Source organism: Nestor notabilis, unplaced genomic scaffold, assembly GCF_000696875.1.
Source record: "Nestor notabilis isolate BGI_N333 unplaced genomic scaffold, ASM69687v1 scaffold4532, whole genome shotgun sequence".
In the NCBI taxonomy this organism is placed as follows: Eukaryota; Metazoa; Chordata; class Aves; order Psittaciformes; family Psittacidae; genus Nestor; species Nestor notabilis.
In genome coordinates, this window is record NW_009916846.1 from 25,719 (window position 1) to 44,183 (window position 18,465).

Sequence of the window (18,465 nt, forward strand, 5' to 3'; positions counted from 1 at the left end):
TACACACACCATTAATTGTATATTTTCATGTTAGTCAGTCACATTCACCATCTTAAAGGTCTTGATATCTGCAAATTTATCACAGGAGAAATTAACGAGTAGATGTTTGGGACCCGTCTCAAAAGGGATGAGTTTAAACTTTGTACTGGATTTCTCACTGGCTTTCACTGGTGGTACACTAAAAATAGGAGAAAGAGAGAAAAAAAAAAAAAGGAAAAATATAAGCTGTAAAAAGTCTTATGCTTCATCTTGACTTTCTTAACTATCTCCCATCTCCCATCTTAAGTAACTCCTATCAGTTCAGTGTAGAATGACCATGAAAAGACCATACAGAACTTCATTATTTGATACGTATTTAAATACTCAAACCCATGCTTTAAGGTCTCTCACAAATACATGATGCAGTGACCAAGATAAGCGCACAAAGGTGGACATATTAGTATCATATGAGATAAAGCTTCATGTAGAACAGAGGATGTAAAACACATCACTGAATTATTAAAAAAAAATAATAACCTGACGCTATTAAGAATGTTAATAGAGACTCCTGAATTAGGATAGATGACAGCATCCAAAAAACTTCAGTGCTTACATGGCAGGAAATTCTGAAGGAAAATTAAGATCTTTTAAACCAGTATGTTTTATAATTCTTGGAAACTCATGTTTATGGTTTTTCCAAGCCGCCTTACACTGTCATATTGTCTTGTCTTGCCTGAGGATAAAGTTGTATGTGATAAGACAACATGAGGTTGCTAAGTTCCCTGAGGACAGCTTATGAATTATTGGGTAGGCCATTACTAGTTGCTCAAGCACAAATGGCCATGTTAAGTTGCTCCATGTGTTTGTGTTTGTATGTGTGTGTATTCAGTTAAAAGTCAGTCCATATCCCAGGTATTGTTTAGAAATAACTGCGTTTGCTACCATATGTAAAAATGTGTGTGCAATTTCATACGTGTACAAAGTGGGGGACAGTCTGAAAAACTCTGTTTCAGTTGTGAAATATTTAAAAGAAAAAACCCAAGATGCAAAATCATCAAAGCATAAGAATAGGAACCTGGGATCCATGGTGAAAGGAACCTATTTTATTCCAGTCTTTTCATACACCATTGCAACACCATTTAATAGTTTCTTGACTGTTTATTAATAGACTAGCATAATTATTTTGTAGAGTTCTGAAAGCAGAGCTTGAAAATCAGTGTGCCTGTAGTTTTAGTTCTTGGTTTGGTTTTGGGTTTTTTTTTTTAGATTAAAACCCAACCCAAACTTTAATTGCAATATTCACCATTTTCCCTATTCTCTTTCTGCCTGCCTCATGGATTTCAGCTGTGTCCAAGTTCCATGCTTTAGTAAGGTAAATTCAATCATCTAAGGGATAGCTGGTGGTCATGGTTTAGTCTGTTCTTTAAAATCTGTCCTCCTTATAGTTGTGATTTATTCTGTCTGGAATAGCTACGCATGAAGTATACCTGGAGTTGCACTTTTTAGAGGTATCACCCTTTGTGATCACAACCTGTCTAAACAATCTGTGTTCATTTTTATATACTCGTACATCTGCTTTATATGTGTATGTCTATCTGTTTGATGTAACACAAATCATTCAGAAGGCTGAACACCCAGATTGGCACCTGCAGTCCATTTAATAAAGTGAAGAGGGGGAAAAAACATCCTGGTTAATATATGCTATAATTTGGGTATAGTATGGACAGAAACAGTCACATATCCTATTGTTGGTGCTATTATCAGAACAAGACAGTTCAACCCATCTGGCCTGTAGCAGCATAGACAGCCTCAGCAAAATTTACTGCATGAGTAAGAATGTATTTTTTGCTGAAACTGTGAGTCCTGCTAGATAGGCAGGAAAACAAGTTCTATCCAATTATGACAGCAGTTATTTGACTCCTCAAACTATGGAGCCAAAGCCTAGCTTGAATATGATGGTGCAAAATTGTGTACTTCATTATGAGATGTTACATTGACTGGCCTCGAAGCAAGAAGAAAATGCCGTCTTATCCCACTGTTTGCTTCCAAGTCATCCATGCCTATGTTCTTGCTCATGTATCTTTAATAGCAGGAAGAAGGCATTTCTTGTACTTACTCTATCTCAAGGATTCCTCTGAGCAGGTCATTGCCTTCTACCTGCAGCACACAGTCGATGACTTCCGTATCAATAGGATTGGTAAATATCACTTCCACATCTACTTCTTTGTTCACTTTTGCTTCACCAAGTACCTGTGCAAATAAAATGCTTGAGAGGCCAGGTTCTCAGTATTCTTTTCTGTCCGAGCCTTCTCAGTCATTGGAAGAGGAAGTGTTACGAGATGCTATGATGGGCAGAATGCGAACAGTATATTTTTGGTGAAGAAAGTACTTATAAGAGCTCATTTTCCCCTTTCTCTGCCACTGCAATTAGAGCAAAGGGACAGCAATTTACCTGTATGTCGATGGCAGGATTGTCCAGGGTGATGTCTCTTTGCACTAGCACTTGAATCCCACCTTCTACAAGGCATAAAGCTGTTACCTGGATTGTGTTGTCTGTAGTTAGCCGCTGTTGATATTCAGTATACGATATCTTAATGGGAAATTGTATTTCTGGAAGAAAAAAAAAAAAAAAAGAAAGAAACTGATACACACTTTTATAAGCCCACAGAGTTTCATACCTAAAATTACTAAGTTCCTTTTATGATGTGTCTGGGACTAGGAGGGCCTTCAGCCCTGTAGCAGCTGCCAAATTCAATTAATGCAAATCTGTCAGTTTGCTATGGAGACTTGAGTGGTTTTTTTCAATGTAATGTTATCCCTCTTCCATTCCCTGCTACCAGAGTGCCTGGCTTGTCTTCCTCCTAATTGCTCTGAAAGATAAGACAGCTGAAGTTTAAGGAGTTTACCAGTGCTGATTTGTTATAGGACATTATCTGATAGGACTCATCAGTTCTATTTGCTCATGATATACTGAGATGAGGTGAATGACATCTGTACATTTCTTTTGTCTTTCCTAGCCACTTTTTGTTATAATGTGTTTTTACGGTAGTTTCCATGCTGTAGTTCAAACCAAGGAATACTGGATGGGATCTCCTCTGTCTCTGAATCCAGGCCATTTCCACATTATTGGCTATTTGTACAATAAACATCAAGTTCAGAAGAAAAGTAGAGTAGCTGTGCTGGGTGTAAACACTGTAAGCCACAAAGTACTTTCTAGCAGTATACAGCAGATGAAAAACACAAGAAAAGATCACAAGTCACCAATGCAAAGTCCCACAAAAGTAAGCAAGAAAATGGGGGCAATGTGAATTTCTTAGATTCATGCAGTAGCAAACAGATTTAACTACAAATCCTAGCAAACAGAGCATACCTCCAGAAGAGGGGAAAAAATGTCTTTAAATCGTCTCTGCTATCAGATCTTGGGAAAACCCTCCCTGCTGACTGCTACTGGTTTAACACAGCCTGTGTTGAATATAAGACATTAGGAGGTGCCTGCATGACTGCAATGCCATTAGGCATATAAACTTTGTCTTCACTCAGAGTCCAATTCCTAATGCTTTAGAGGAAGCTGATAGATCCCAACTCCACAAATCAAATCCTATATTAAAGAAATGAAATATTATTTCTGCTTCTCAGTAGTGACTCAAAGACTAAGATTAATACAATATACTATCAGTTCCAAATCTGTGATCTTTAAGTTCACTTTAGAGATGCTGATATATCTATTAATCCTAAGCTCCTAACAGTAACTTAATGTCATCTTTCAACAATACTCATATCTAAGTAAAGAATTTCTTCCAAAAAGTTATCAAGCTGCATCTGAAAAAAAAAAAAATAAGTAAAAAAAAAAAAATCTTAGGTCCTTTACTCCTCAACAGTTTTTTGATAGAAACTTTCTTTTCTGTGGACCTTAGCAGGCTGTTTCAGCTGTTTCTATTCCTCACACTTTAATTCCATTCTCTAATGTGCTAATGGATCAGGTTCTTGTTTCTGCTTTTAGCCATGTTCTGTTACATTTCAGTAGGGCCCCTCATAATTGACCAGAACACATTTAGTTGGAGTTGATTTCCATGCTCTTACGTTGCCCTTATCTTTTTTATGCAAATTTTGTTAAATGAAACCTCATGTTTACTCACCGTCTTCTTTTCATTTTTGAGATAGTTTTTCAAAATGTGAATAGTACTTAAGGAAATGGTGGTGTGAAACATGCCTTTTTAATGTTTATAAGTGTGACACGACTTTTTTTTCAGCCTTTTCTGCACAGAAATTTAAGATTGTAGCTTGTTAGAGCTTTGTCCCTGGATTTAACCAGATTCTAATGCCCATTTACTGATAAAATAATTTTACAATTATGATTAAGAGTGATTTGAAAAATTACCTTCCTTAGGAGACAGAGTGACAGATATGGAGTCCTTCCTGATCTCATGAACTGGTCTTCTAGTGTACACAGTGCTCCAAGCAGTCATATTTACATGAACAGTCTTAGCATCAGACTGTAAGTTTTCAAGAACCAGAATTAGACTGAGGTCTTTGCCAACTTCTAAAGGGCCAGCCACCTTGAACCTCCCCGAGATGTCAGGCTTTTGATCAATTTCCTGTGGTGTTGGTGCCGTAGGATCAAATTTATCCTCAAGTCCCAGCTTCTTACGGGCTTTTTTAAAAATATCTCTTTCTTTTGTAGATCCTGTCAGAGACAACGATGAAATTTATTCTCAGTGGTTAACATGCATCTCCTATTTTACATGACTGCTAGAGACAAGCCAGCAGAATGTCACATCTGTACTTACAGATGAACAGAGCCTCTGTTTTCTACAGCCACACTTGATTTTCTGGTACTGCCGTCAGTAATGTCACTGCCCCTCTAATAGCATTTTTTTCCGGTAACACGAAATCTTAAGTCCATAGTTGCTCACTGTTCCCATTTCTCTCCCTTTATATGGTTGTAATACTTAGAAATGTAAACTCTTAATTTGCTAATAGAGAAAAGGCCCCTAATATAAGGGAAGGCTGATAGCACCATGTGGTGGGTTGATGTGGCGAGCAGCCAAACATCCACCCGAGCCTCTCTCTCACTCTTCATTGCTGCAGGATGGGGAAAAAACAAAGGAAGGCGAGAAGGCTCATAAATCAAGATAATGACAATTCAACAGGGAAAGCAAAAACTGCACACGAGCAAAGCAAAAAGAAGAATATTTTCACTACACATCCACTCCACGCTACGGAAGGCAGATGTCCAGCCACTTCCTGGAAAGCAGGGCCTCAATACATGGGATGGTTGCTTGGGAATGCAAATGCCATAACCACAAAGGCCCCCACTCTCCCCTCCTCATTTCCTCCACCTTTTGATGAGCTGTTACTGCTGAGCACTGGCATGGAATGTTCCGTCGTTCAGTTTGGGTCCGCTGTCCTGGCTGGGTCCCCTCCCAGCCTCTTGCCCACCCTCACACTACTTACTGTGGCAGCGAGGTTTGACCTGCTGTTTGACCCTTCGAAAGAGTTGCTTTTCCTGGGCCTAAGTGCTGATTTAGTTTAGGTTTCTTTAAGAGGCCTTTCATTCTGATGTCAAGTAACTGGGCTATAGACTAATTCTCACAAAGCAGAGGCAGTCAGTAAACATCAGCAATAGGCAGGTGGAACCATGAATGTTCTACTCAGGGATACTTGGACTTCCTTTGCTTAGGTCCCACAAAGCAACTCCGTGTCAGAAAGGGCAAGGAAGTATTTTTTTACTTTTTACCTTCTCTTCCCTTTCCTGTTAGAACTGAATAAACTGAGTATAAATTTTGGTCCTACCTTTATAGATGCCCAAAATTGCCCACTAAGAGTCTCCTAGCCTAAAGTTTTATGTGTTTGGGGATGAAGTAGCTATGTAACCAGAAGAACCAGTGTTTTTATTTACCTTCTTCATATTTATAATCAATGGTGACATCCACACGATCATCTCTACCAACTGCCTTTGTGCTGATGAATTGGCCAATTACAGTAGACTTAGAGAACATTAATGTTTTCTTTCCAGTTGTGGCCTCATAATTCCAGTACATACAGTCTGCATTCACTTCCGCAAATACGAATGGGCAGTCATATTCCAGATCCACATCTCCTTCTTTGATGGCATTCCGTGAGGCAGGACCACACTGGTAAATTCCTATGGCATCAAAAAAAAAAAAAGTCGACCTAATCAACTCTCTGACAGTAAGCAGATTACTAGACAGGTATCTGTCAATGACTCCTGAATTGCTCAGTGCTGTTGTCCAATTCTAGCCCTTTCATCCATACAGACCCTCATACCAGGCCAATCATCAGTGTATTTTGTGTTTATTCTGAAGTTACACTTGATGTATTTTATATTATCCCTTGATTTTCAATAACTCTGGATGTCAACATTGGAAATATAGGAATTGCTGCAAAAGACTGTTCCAGAAAGTCTAGTTTGTTTCTTGGCACCCACAAATAATCTGAGACTTTTCTAATGCAATAGATAAAGTATTCTTCTCTGCCACTTTCTTCCTGAGCAGGATGAGGATTTACTTTTTAGAATGGTTTTACTTTCTTTTTTTATTTTCTCCCTCCTCTCTGAAGATTACTGACTTTATAACTTTTCAGCATTATTCTTGAAATTAAATCTGCGTACCTCCACTTTCTTCTTGGGGAGTTGCATCCAGAACTTGCCATCCACTGTATGAGGGGCCCAAATCACTGCGGGAAAACCAGCTTTCATTCCAGACATGGAAATTCCTATGTGCAAAAATGAACAAAGTAAGCTACTAGTACATATGTCTAAATTCCCATTGGAATGGTTCACATCCGTTAATCAGACATCTGAGTTAAATGTATTAAACGCCTTAATTTGCATAGGTTCTTGTCTGAGACTGATTCCATTCTCATCCTGACTGGATTAACTAGATAGGAGCGGAATATTGCATTGTGAAACAGACATAAATGTTCAAGGGCAGAAAGCAAATTTATAAAATTATACAAAATGTCGTGAGCCAGTTTTTCTCTAAAAGTTCTGAGCACATGCACTTCTTTAGTTTTAGCTGGTTTACTTACAGCACAATGCTGCAGTTATCACTTATATTTAGAATGGGTCCATCACAAGCAGGGGTGTAACGCAAAAAATGAGGGACTGCACCCGTTCTTTGCTGAGTACAAGCTTGTTTGAATTTCATTGATGCTCAATAGTGGCAATAATACTATTATTTTCACTGTTAATCTGTTAATGATATCACTGAAAAAAAAAGTCAGGGAGGCTGGTTCTGTTGAACTTTTACAGTTTTAACATGAACTGGTTTTGAAGAATAGTTTCAAACTAAGTCCATCTGCTTGGTATTTGGAGTGTAATATCATAAATTTTCAGTCATCTGTGGCATCATAACTGTTAACTTTGCCTGCTCTGGCTTCAATTAGCTGTTGTAATTCATGTCACAATTCTGCTTAACTGAAAAAGAGCACCAAGATTTGCTGTATTATTTTGCAGTATTTTTAATTGATCCAGAGTGTGAGTAGTTGTTTTTAAGGCAATTTTTAAGAAGGTAACAAAGCATTTGTCATTAGAATCTGTATTCTGCACCTGAAGACTCTATAAGCATTGAGAGGTCCTACTATTAAGTATCATAAAGCCTTACCATATGCTGTCAGCTGACCTGTCCAGATGATTTCCAGAAGCATCATAAAACTCATCTACACGCAGATTTCCATCTGCATCATGGGCAGAACTGAAGTTTGTAATTGTACGAGTGGGAATGCCCAGACATCTAAGCACTACAGAGTGAATAGAAAGCCAGTCAGAAAGCAGTATTTCTGGAATATAAAGTTTCATATAACATACTGATATCTTGAAAGGCTTTCATGTACGAAGTGTTGTCAGTGCTTCTTTCAATAGAATCTGTGCAGTGTCAGTTATGTGCATGATATAAAACATACCTGTAGTCAATACTGCTGCAAAAACCCAACATTGTCCATATCTAACAGGTTTGAATCCTGATTTCTTCCAGTTTTGCAGGATTTCACCACTTCCAGTCCAGCTGCTTGGACTTTTCCCACCCTCATAATTTCCACTCCAGTTTCCTAGCAGCACCCCTTGGTCATCATTGGCATTCACCTATAAAAATAGTCGCTAAAATTACAATGAGATAAATTAAGGGTTTACAACGAATGTGGTAGCATTTGGGGAGCAGGCAGGAGAAAAGCCTTGAATGACATTTTAGTGGACAAAAGTTCACTGCTTCATGCAGCTATCCTTCAGAAAGCAGCTTATCTTTTTAGGGAAATTAAATACGTGTCCTTTCAAGAAATGGAGAGCGTTTAATCGCTGTTTCTCCCACTCAAATGTACGGTAGCATCAGGCAAGAAGGCGAACACCAGTTTTCAGTGAACCTTCCTGACATGAGGTGGCAACTTTACCACTGTATGGTTGAATGGCATCATCAAAGCATATCATGCAGCTAGGCTACATCAGGAAAAGTGTGACCAGGAGATTGAGGGAAGCCGTAGCCCCCTTTCATTATCCCTAGCAAGGCTGTGCCAGCAATCCTCTCTCCATTTTTGGGTCTCTTGGTTCAAGGGTATGTCAAGACACTGAAGAGGGAGAGCATGAGTCAGGGGCCCTGGAGCACACAATCTACACAGAGAAATTGAGAGCACTGAACTAGTTCATTCTGGTTAAGAATGTAATAGCAGCTTACAAGTACTTGAATGGAACACACTATGTTGTCAGATTCCAACTTCTCTCTATTCTGGCAGGTTATATTACAAGAGGCAGTACCAGGAAGTTGTAGCTTGGGAAAATCATGTTTGACATAAAAGAAAAACTTCTCACTAAGAGGATAGTGCAGCTCTAGACCAGGCACCCAGAGAGGCTCTGAAATCCATGGCTGAGCTGATCTAGCGCCACCGTAGTCCCACTTCAAATGGAAGGTTGGACCTCCAAGCATCTGGTCCCTCTACATACCACCCCATGTCTTATAATTTCAGTTTGACCACTGGGTGTCAAAGTGTAAGTGTCAGAAACACTGTAGATGAGATAAATCTGGCAGGCTCAGATCAGAGGACCACCCAGGTGTTTCTTTAGCCCACATTTTTAGTGCATACAGTCAGTGGCCTAAAATTTCTGAGAACTTACATACGCTTACTTTCACTTAGTTTTCTACTGCTAAGAACAGTTAGTTAGTAGTTTGGACTTTTTGAACATGTTGCTTACCATTGCACTGAGAACACGGCCCAAGTATTTGGGGTCATTTCGGTGAGATACATCTGTGGCAGGATCCTGACGATAGTTCAAGCTTCGATCCAGCATGGAAAGGCAAATATTGAGAATATCTTCTTGAAACTATGTTAGATAGAGAAGTAATTTAGTGTTTTGGAAACACAGATTACTAATAATCAGGATAAAGAGAGCCATGTAAACATTTAGTATTTTTTTTTTTTTTTAAATCACTTGAAGAAGTGCTGCAGCTCAGCAAGGAATTACCATATAAGAAGGCAGCCTGAGCAAACTGTGAAGATTAGACCTCAAAGAGCTTTTCAAAACTTTGAATGTGTGGACTTAAGGCCGGGTCTTTGACTCTTAGCATTACTACAGTACTTTACTGCCCAGCAGACACTAAGGTTTCTGCTGGCTGCTCCTCCGAGTCCTGGGTCATATCACTGACTAGTCAATTACAAATCCTCATATTAATCAGTATAACAGGGCTTGTCACAAGTTCTGATTTCAATACCACTGTCTCTGGCTCTTCAGAGGTGTATGTGATGAACTGGAAAAAGCAAACAAGCCGTTGTCACCCAGTTCATGTGTAAACCAGAGCACAGAACACTGTCTAGTGCTTCAGTGCTGCATTTACCTGACCAAAGTTCCATCCAAAGCTGTTGATGTGATTTTTATTGCCCGCAAAAATGATGCCAAACTCTTCTAACACATATTCCTCACATTCAGCCTTGTTAGGCATGTACACATCGTCACCTGAAAAGTCAAAACAGAGTCCGCAACCACAGTCTCCATTACAATGTATAACCACTCATTTTCCATCAGTAAGAACGCTTGCAGATATCCACCCTTCGCTGTTCTCACTGTTACAAATGGATCATGTTACAAGTGAAACTCAGGGTGGGGAGTGTCTGAGTGAAGAGAGAGGTACGACGCTCTCAGCCTGGGAGAAGATGGCAACTGGTAGGTATGACTCTTCTCCTGGTTCTGCAGAGACCAGACACATTCTTCTAAACTTGTGCAGAAGTAGGGAAGCTCTGGCAAAAGCGTAACTTAATCTTTTAGGACAAGAAGCTTTCTAGTAAGTACATGATATAGAGCTGATTTGATGTACCAGAAGGTCCTAACAAACTGTTAAGCCCTTTTCTCACTGATACTTTATGTGGTGAATCTTCAGCCCCCATATTAAAGAAGCATAGATCAAATGGAGAAGCTGCATACGTTAATGAAGCTACAAGCAGTTTAGTTCTTTCTGCGGAAATTCAACATGTTCTTACCTGAAGACCAAGGGTTAAAGAGCAAAACAAAAGTGCCAAGGATTGCTGGAGAGGAGCTGTCAGTTGAAGTAGTTTGAACACTCAGTTTGTAACGTCCAATGACAGCATTAGGTGGGCTGGAAATGGAGATGCTCACAGAGTTGGAACTGGTAGACTGCAGAACTGCACTCCAGCTCTCTCTGCTCATTGTGCTGGAGATACCAAATGTGGCCTGGGTCTTAGCCAGCTTTGAGGGGTTTGGACCTTTTGAGGAAAATAAACAACATTTTTTTTTCTCCAGCTTGCTAAAATAGTGATTCAGTTGTCAACAGACTCAGCAGGGATGTAACCCTCCCCTCTGATGAATTTGTGCCGTATGCTGGAAACTGGAGGAAGCTATCACTGCTAGCTGAGATGGGAGTAATACAACAAATACCTCAAACACTTCAATGGTTATGTGAACCAGCATGTTAGCTCTGAGGAATATCTGCATATATACTGCATATCAGGTCAAAAATGTGGTACAAGATAGCATTACTCTTTCTGTGAAACAAGTTGGGAGCCATACCTGTTTCTGTGATGAATGTTAAATTTTGTTCAGGCTGTCCTGTTGCATTGAAGGTGACAGTGAAGGCCTGTCCTCTCCTCACAATTAACTCTTTGCTAGAAAATTTACTTGTGTGGTGATCTCTTGCATTTTCTTTCAGGTGCCAGTTGGTCCTTGGCTGTGTTGCAGCTATAAAAAGTGAGAAGAGCAAGAAAACTTGAGGGGACATCCAAGGAGGAAGGAGCACAGACACGCTCTCAAGAATTGCATGTTACTTTCTACAGGTAACTAGTGCCCATGTGAGGCTTCCACCAAAAATAGAAATAACTTACTTATAGCATTTTGTTATTTTTAATTATTATTTTTTCAAGCAAGACTCCACCTTGTGTAGGTCTGTTAGAGATTATCTGCATAATTAAATATAGAAGGAGTAGCATATCTGGTACTAAAGGAAAACCAGAAAGGCATCTAAGAGGGGAGAACCCTGAGAGAATTGAATATTTGTGAGTTACTTGGATAAAGAATCTGGCTGAACCCAGCTAATTCCAAGACATGGTGTTATACTAACATAAGCATAGCCTTGCTGCTTCTGAATAAGAAATAAAGATGCCTGACTGAGCTGAGAAACACTTCTGCATTTTAAACCATGACGTGATCTTTAGCCCCATTTACATGTCATGTACTTCTGATATAACTGGCAGCTGCTATCTGTGGGAAGCACCCAACAAGAATATATTGATGGACACTGGTCTGTCATTTGGCAGTGGGAGAGGAGGCAAAATTGGAGAGAACACTACTTAAATAATGTGTGTGAAATAATACGTTGCAGAAAGCTCTTGCACATGAACTATGGCTTCAGTCAGAGGCCAAAGAATAAACATCTGAGGTTGGGTTGGCTCTGGCATTATTAGACCTATGATACTTCTCTAGTAGAAGCTCAATGTTTTAAATGAAGTGCAGAAGTATGGGAGAAAAAGTGATTTTTAATTTTTTTTTCCTATGGGCACTGTGTGCATTTAAAAAATATTTTTATTATTCTCCATCCTTCCCCCCACCCCAAAGAGCGAGAACAGGCAAAAGTAAGAGTGTGGTCCTTAGTAGAGGAACACAATTACCCTGTGCCATTATTCAGTAAAAAATCGTTATCCCATGTTCAACCAGATTTATTAGTGTAAAGATTTTTTTACAGCATGATCTTAAGTTTATCATGTTTAGGTAAGTCTTGAAATAACTACAGCAATGTAGTCACAGTTCAAATGGTGGGGAACATGTTTTTTTTACAGCATCAGGGCGAGCAGAACGTACTTCAGGTTTTCAGGAACATACCTACTTCAAAACAACCACACATCTTTAGAAACTTAGCAGCGAACCACATCTATTGTAGAATAAGCTGAGAGGGAAGGGAGATGTGTCATTACAAAGGCAGCAGTTATCTGGCAAGGTTGAAAAAGCAACACGGGATCGTTTATAATAATTATTAGACTTGTCAATTTGCATATGTACAAATATTTGCATGCAAGCAAAAAAAACCCAACAAAAACCTATTGCGACAAACAGACCACCAGAAAAAAAATCCCCTAAATTTTTGTATCCTCTCTGCTTTAACTTCAGGTTTCAACCTTCTCTGCTTGTTGTAGCCTTCAAATATCTGCAAACTTTCCCTTCTTTCCCATTTGCAAAGTACAGCATTTTTCTATCAGATAATATACTTGTTCTCCTGAATCTTATTCTGATTATCTTGCTTTTCCCATGCAATTGGGGAAAAATGCAATGCCTGTGAAAAATCCTTCTCCTAACTCTTGATGGAAGAATTTTTCCCTTCCTTCTTACCCCCACACCCCCCGCCCCACCTTGGATCAACACTCCTTAGAGAAGTTGTGATCTTTCAGTGTCCATTACAGAGCTAAATATGAGGTATGGATGTAAGAAAATAACAAACAGCACCACAGAAGGGGCTTCCTCCTTGCTCACCTTGGCCCATATCTGATCAGTATGTCCTGTATAAGCAGCTTCTGAAGCTTTCCTCTGACTGGCCTCCTTTACTTCTGTTGTCTCACAGAATGGCTGGTGCTTTTCACTTGTTTAAAAGTCTAGGTGTAAAGGTGCCTGTTTGCAATATTTCCTGTGGGGTGGAGCTTGAATACCCTTCTTTGCTCCTCAGCCTTTATCTTACCAACAGGGCTTGAAGATTAATTTTTCATTCATTTTTTCACTCTCTCAGTCCCCACATCCTGATCTCATTTCCTTGCAACTTAACACCCGAAGCTTGGACAACATTTATTCCTAACAGTCTGGCCACTTGTTAAGAGTTTCTTAATGTATTCAAACTCATAAGAATTTCAGCATTTAGTTGCTTTTCTTTCTGTTACAATGATAAAATTACAGGAACAGCATAACTACTTCTTGCACCACATTGTTTTTAATTTGGAATACTTCATGGGCAATATTTACAGTGACTTCTTTAAATTAATTCACTGAATCCATTGTTTTCCTGGAGCTGATTTTTTTTTCCCTGCTGCATTGTAGTAATCACAAAGCAATGAGCAAGCTGTTGCCTCTGCCCCAAATTTAATCAGGCCAAAGAAACAATTTTTTATTTATCACATAATTACTGTTTAACAATGTTCAACAAACAAGCACTCCATGTCATATTTGCATGGTACACTACAGAGATGATAGGTAAGTACATTTGTGACTTGTAATAAAATAGCTATCATTGTTTTCAGCTGGTATACTACTATTTCTTTTTCATAGGATATCTCAGAACATGCAATTGACAATGCCAATTTGTGCACAAAAATATTTTCCTTAATTTCAAGGGGAGTGATTTTTGCTTATGCTTTGCAGGTGGCTCTAGTTCCTGTTAAGAAAGAGAGAGACTAATTCTGATACCTTTATGAAACAACCTGTAAAATTTGATGTACTCAATGCACAGCCTTAAGGATGCCTCTGAGTGATACCCATTATGCTGGACTGGCCACAGCTATGTGCCTTCCCAAATTCAGAGTTTTAATTGGCTGTGCTCAGTATTCAGCAGCCCAAATTTTTCTGTTTTCAGGTTTGGATTATGTTTGGAAAATCTAGAATTGGAACTTGTTCAGCCCGTTTCGTATACAGACTTACTCATATTTCCTATAAAAGGGTGTTATTAGAACGGTTTTTAACTGGGTATAATTCAGACTGCTGCTTTGAATCTCTGTTCATTAATAATATTTAATCTTAAGAGGGACTATATTTTTATCATATACAAAGTCCAACTGTGATTTTAAAATTGTAATACTTTTAAGTCTAAAATTTGAATTTCTTTGAATTTAATTTCAAAATGTTAAGTCCAAACTTCAGAGGCTAAAGATGTTAAGCTACACTCTCCTACCCATACTTTTAAATTCTCTTAAATGACACACTAACGATTTTCAGAATAAATTTGCTTTAATATTTTGGCCTATCCTTGCATACATAGAAACTCTTTATCTTTGTAGCAAGATTGTTTACTGTCGAGAGAAAGAAAAAGAAAAAAAAAAGTCAGCGATTATTCACCAAATAGCTGCTGATGCTTATTTGGTCACATATTTCACCTTTTTTGTCTGATGGCAATAGTGTGCTGGATACCATTGTCCTATCAGTCAACGGCATAATTGGTTTTGGTATTTGATGGTATGATAGTACAGTTATAAACAGTATGTTCTATAGAACAGATGCAGTCCATTTATTCTGGAAGACAGCATGTCAAGGAGAACAAGTTCTGTCTGTTGCATCAGTTTCTTGTATTTATTACCAGCTCCGGCTAAGCTGCCTTGCAGATCTCTCCTGTGCTTTGTTTGTAAAACAGATGAACAATACATACTGGACTGTGGGATTAAAGCTTATGGGCAAAGCTTGAGAATGAGGGTTGAATTAATGAGAACTATTAACACTAGTCAGAATACTAGTCAAACAGAATTCATCTGACCCAGGCTGTTTCCTGTAAGCCAAGTAGTATTTGCAGAACTTGTATGGTGCCTGTAAATATAAGGATTAAACAGGCAGGTGCTTGAAACTCTGGTGAACAACAAGAGAAGATTCTTTTGGACCTCAGAAAATGAAAGCTCTAAGCCATTTTAGGATTTTGTTTCACATGCCCAGAATAAGCTATACCAGGATCATCTTTTGCAAACTGGTTCAGTCATGTAACTCACAACATCCTTTTCCAGAGATACCCAGATTTCTTTCCTCATTGCAGTAATTGTGTTAAAGAAACGTGTAGTGGGAAGGGTTCAGAACTGAATAGTGAAGGACGTCTTTTGTAGTAGACTAATTCCCCACAATTCTCTCCTTTTTTGTATTGTTGTTCTCTTCCCCACCAACTCTGTATGAATACACAGGGACACTTGAATTCTGTTGAACGCCACATTGTGCCTTTGTTTCAGCATGGGAAATAAATCCCTAGAATAGCCTACTTGCTCCTTTATTCTTTCTGAGCACAGCTCTTTCTTACATACCCCTGAAGCACCACGCTATAAGCATATGCCCATGACTCACTAGGGACTGCTTCAGTACCCTGAGGAGTTTGGGCTATTCTGTCTCCCCTTGCATTCCCTTATTAGATAATTGAGCAAGAAATTTCATCAACAAAACCCACTCCTGCCATCCAGGATACAGGAATTGTTTTTTTACAGTTATACTGTATTTGTGAACCACAGTAGGGAGAAACCTGGGCCCCTAGAACAGTAGTATGACTGACTCACATCAGCACTCTTCAGGACTAGAACTCCAATGTAGATTGGTCAAATCCATATGAAAAAGCATTTGGCTCTCTTCTGGACTCTTAAGATGTCCAAGATATCTTACTTTCTGCCTTCCTCTTCCATTTGCAATGCCCCAAATAGCAGGGGCATTTTGAATTTTGAAGCCTGCAGCCTGCTGTAGCCTGAAGCCTTCCTGAAGTTCTCCAACAGACTTTGAAGGCAGCCGAACTTGACACAGTCAGTTTCCATATTGCCTGTGTAAAGTAGGCTACTCTGTTAGCTGGCCTCATTTCTTTTCTTTGGATCTTGGTTCATTCCAGGTAAGATGGCTCGTTCCAGAAGGGGACTGTCAGCGACACAGTAGTGACATATACTATTAAGTGAACTTCACACAGGAGTAAGCCAAACTGACAGTGCACAGACTGAGATGAACCTACGCTAGGCTCCCCGGATAGCTCTCTCATAGTCATACACAACCTGTTATTTATAGCTTATTATATTTAAATGTATTTCCCTACTTCTCCCGCTGATGCACACATAAGTTGGAATGGAGTAAAGACATTATTTGGAAATTTTAACTTCCAGCTACTGCGGCACACTCATCAGCAAAGAATACCTCTTTGCAGGCTCCCATCACTATGTCACTCGGCTGATTTCTTCTAAGAATCTGACATGCTATCCCATTCTGCAGGCAAGCACTCTTGATTCTAATACACAAACAAGATGCTTGCAGGTGTGACTCATGTGTTAGTTATAATGACAATGAAGCCTACAAGTGACAGACAGAAGCTGAGATGAAATTGCTGAATCCTTAGTAGCAGTAGTGTCCTGCAGACTATCAAAACCCTTCAAAAAATGACGCTATGGAATTTATAGAATCTTTATAGATGGTTTTATGCATCTATATGCTTTTCTTTATGCACTACCTTCTAGATTCTGTTAAAGTAGATCCATTAGAGATTGGCCCACAGATGCATAAAAAGTTTTGAGGAAAAAAGTGTGCATATTTGCAGGATGTGTGTGTCGGAGGGTGTGAAAGGAGAGGGAGAGAGGGAGAGTGAAAAGTTATGTATACACACACCTGCACACAGACCTTTACAGTTTTTTGCATCAAAATCGTGTGTAGCACTGTGAGGAGCATTCCTGGGCATTTTTGACATCTTTAACTGAACTTGGGCTTGGATATTTCTTAGGCTGTGGGTATTTCACAAGCAAGTGCTGAGCATCATCAGCAAATACCAGTTTGTTCACTAAATGCTGCTATTGCTTCTTGTATTTCATGCAATGAGAAAACTGTGGTTAAGAAGAGACTAGTGTATGACACTTAAAGAGGAAGTTTTTAGGAATCACCTTGCTAAAATGTCTTGGCTAACTTATTGGCAAATCATTGCTTAAGAGGAAGTGTTACAATGCAGAAACAATTGGTTTGTGGGTTTTCCCCCACTGCTGTAGATGAAGGTTTTTAGTGTCCGCTTTACCATATAATTCTTTTGTTTTAAAAAAATTACTTTTCTAGTCAGTCCAGTCTTTCAGCTTGACCTGTCAAATTGTGTTTTGCTGTTTATTTAAGCTTTGCACAGTGGAGGACATTTATGAGGGAATCAATAGCCTTGTGCCCATTCTGTGCACCTCGTTCCCTCCCAGTCTATGTTCCACGCTTAAACAGGCAAACATTTAGATGGTATTACACTTAGCAGTCATTAACTATGCACTATCAGGCCAAACAAACAGCAGACACCGTTGAGCGATGCTAGCACAACAAGACCAGGTCAATAACATGAATTATTTTAAATTATATTATATGGATGAACACTTGTGTCCTAAGAGTTTGTGCAATCAGTTCTTCTAAAACTGTGAGAATGGGCTAACCGTGCCTCTTTTAACTATGAGAGGAAAACAATGCCTGTCATTTCTGCACTCATGCCTCTGCTCTGTAGATGGTTGGTTTTTATTAATTTCCTGAGCTTGCTTTGTATGTATTATAAAGTTCTTTTGTCTTTCACACTAATTTTAACAAGTATTTAAAATGGCACTGCAGTTTGCTGACTCTGAATCTGCAGGAAGTAATCTAGCCTATAGTCTACTCTTGACACAAATATTCCCATTAACACAAGATTCGTTCATACCTGAGCTACTCTCTGATTCATCAAGTTTCATGCTAAAAGATAGTCTGCAGTTTGCCATAACTTTTTTTGCTCTATTTGTGGTTTCGTAATGTTTAACTCCAGTATGGTAATGGATGGATTATCTTCTTTTCCTTGTTTGTGTCTTTTGGAAAATGCAGGGAAGAAAAATACTGAAACAAACTATTCATAATATCAAAATGTAGTGTACTCCAACAATTCAGAACCCTTTACAAAACACAACCCCACAGAGAAAGCTGACATTACATTATCAGTTGCCCATTCCTTATGCACAAAAAGGCTTTTTTTCCCTTTTATTTTTTGGTTTGTTTGGTTTTTTTTTACTTACCAGTCATGCTTCCTTGCTCTCCTTTGCCTTGGGCTTAGTGTTTCTGTGAGCAACTGTAGGCCTATATGATAAGACTTAAAACTCCGGTTGTGTGGCAGCATTTATAGAGAAAACTTCAGGCCTCTCCTCATGTTCAAACCAATTATAATTCACATTAGGTGGGTGAGGCAGGTAAGTCATACCAGTGGGCATGTAAACTTCCTAGTGACCATATATTAGCTCATGGGGTTTAATACATTGCACTTATGCAATTCAGGCTATTTATCCAGACGGTTGACAGAGATG

At 39.0% G+C, this 18,465-nt stretch overlaps 1 protein-coding gene across 1 annotated transcript; it reads right to left on the reverse strand.

Annotated features, from left to right (window-relative positions):
- Nucleotides 1-30: 30 nt before the first annotated feature.
- LOC104413706 (protein-glutamine gamma-glutamyltransferase E-like) lies at nucleotides 31-13,040 on the reverse strand. Its single transcript, XM_010024776.1, has 13 exons — nucleotides 12,956-13,040; nucleotides 11,006-11,173; nucleotides 10,459-10,701; nucleotides 9,819-9,937; nucleotides 9,179-9,307; nucleotides 7,903-8,080; nucleotides 7,605-7,740; nucleotides 6,611-6,714; nucleotides 5,879-6,124; nucleotides 4,358-4,663; nucleotides 2,432-2,589; nucleotides 2,096-2,229; nucleotides 31-178 (listed from the first exon to the last, which is right to left on the reverse strand). The coding sequence occupies exons 1-13, from the start codon at nucleotides 12,963-12,965 to the stop codon at nucleotides 31-33; spliced, it is 2,079 nt and encodes a 692-aa protein (XP_010023078.1). The 5' UTR covers nucleotides 12,966-13,040.
- Nucleotides 13,041-18,465: the final 5,425 nt, after the last annotated feature.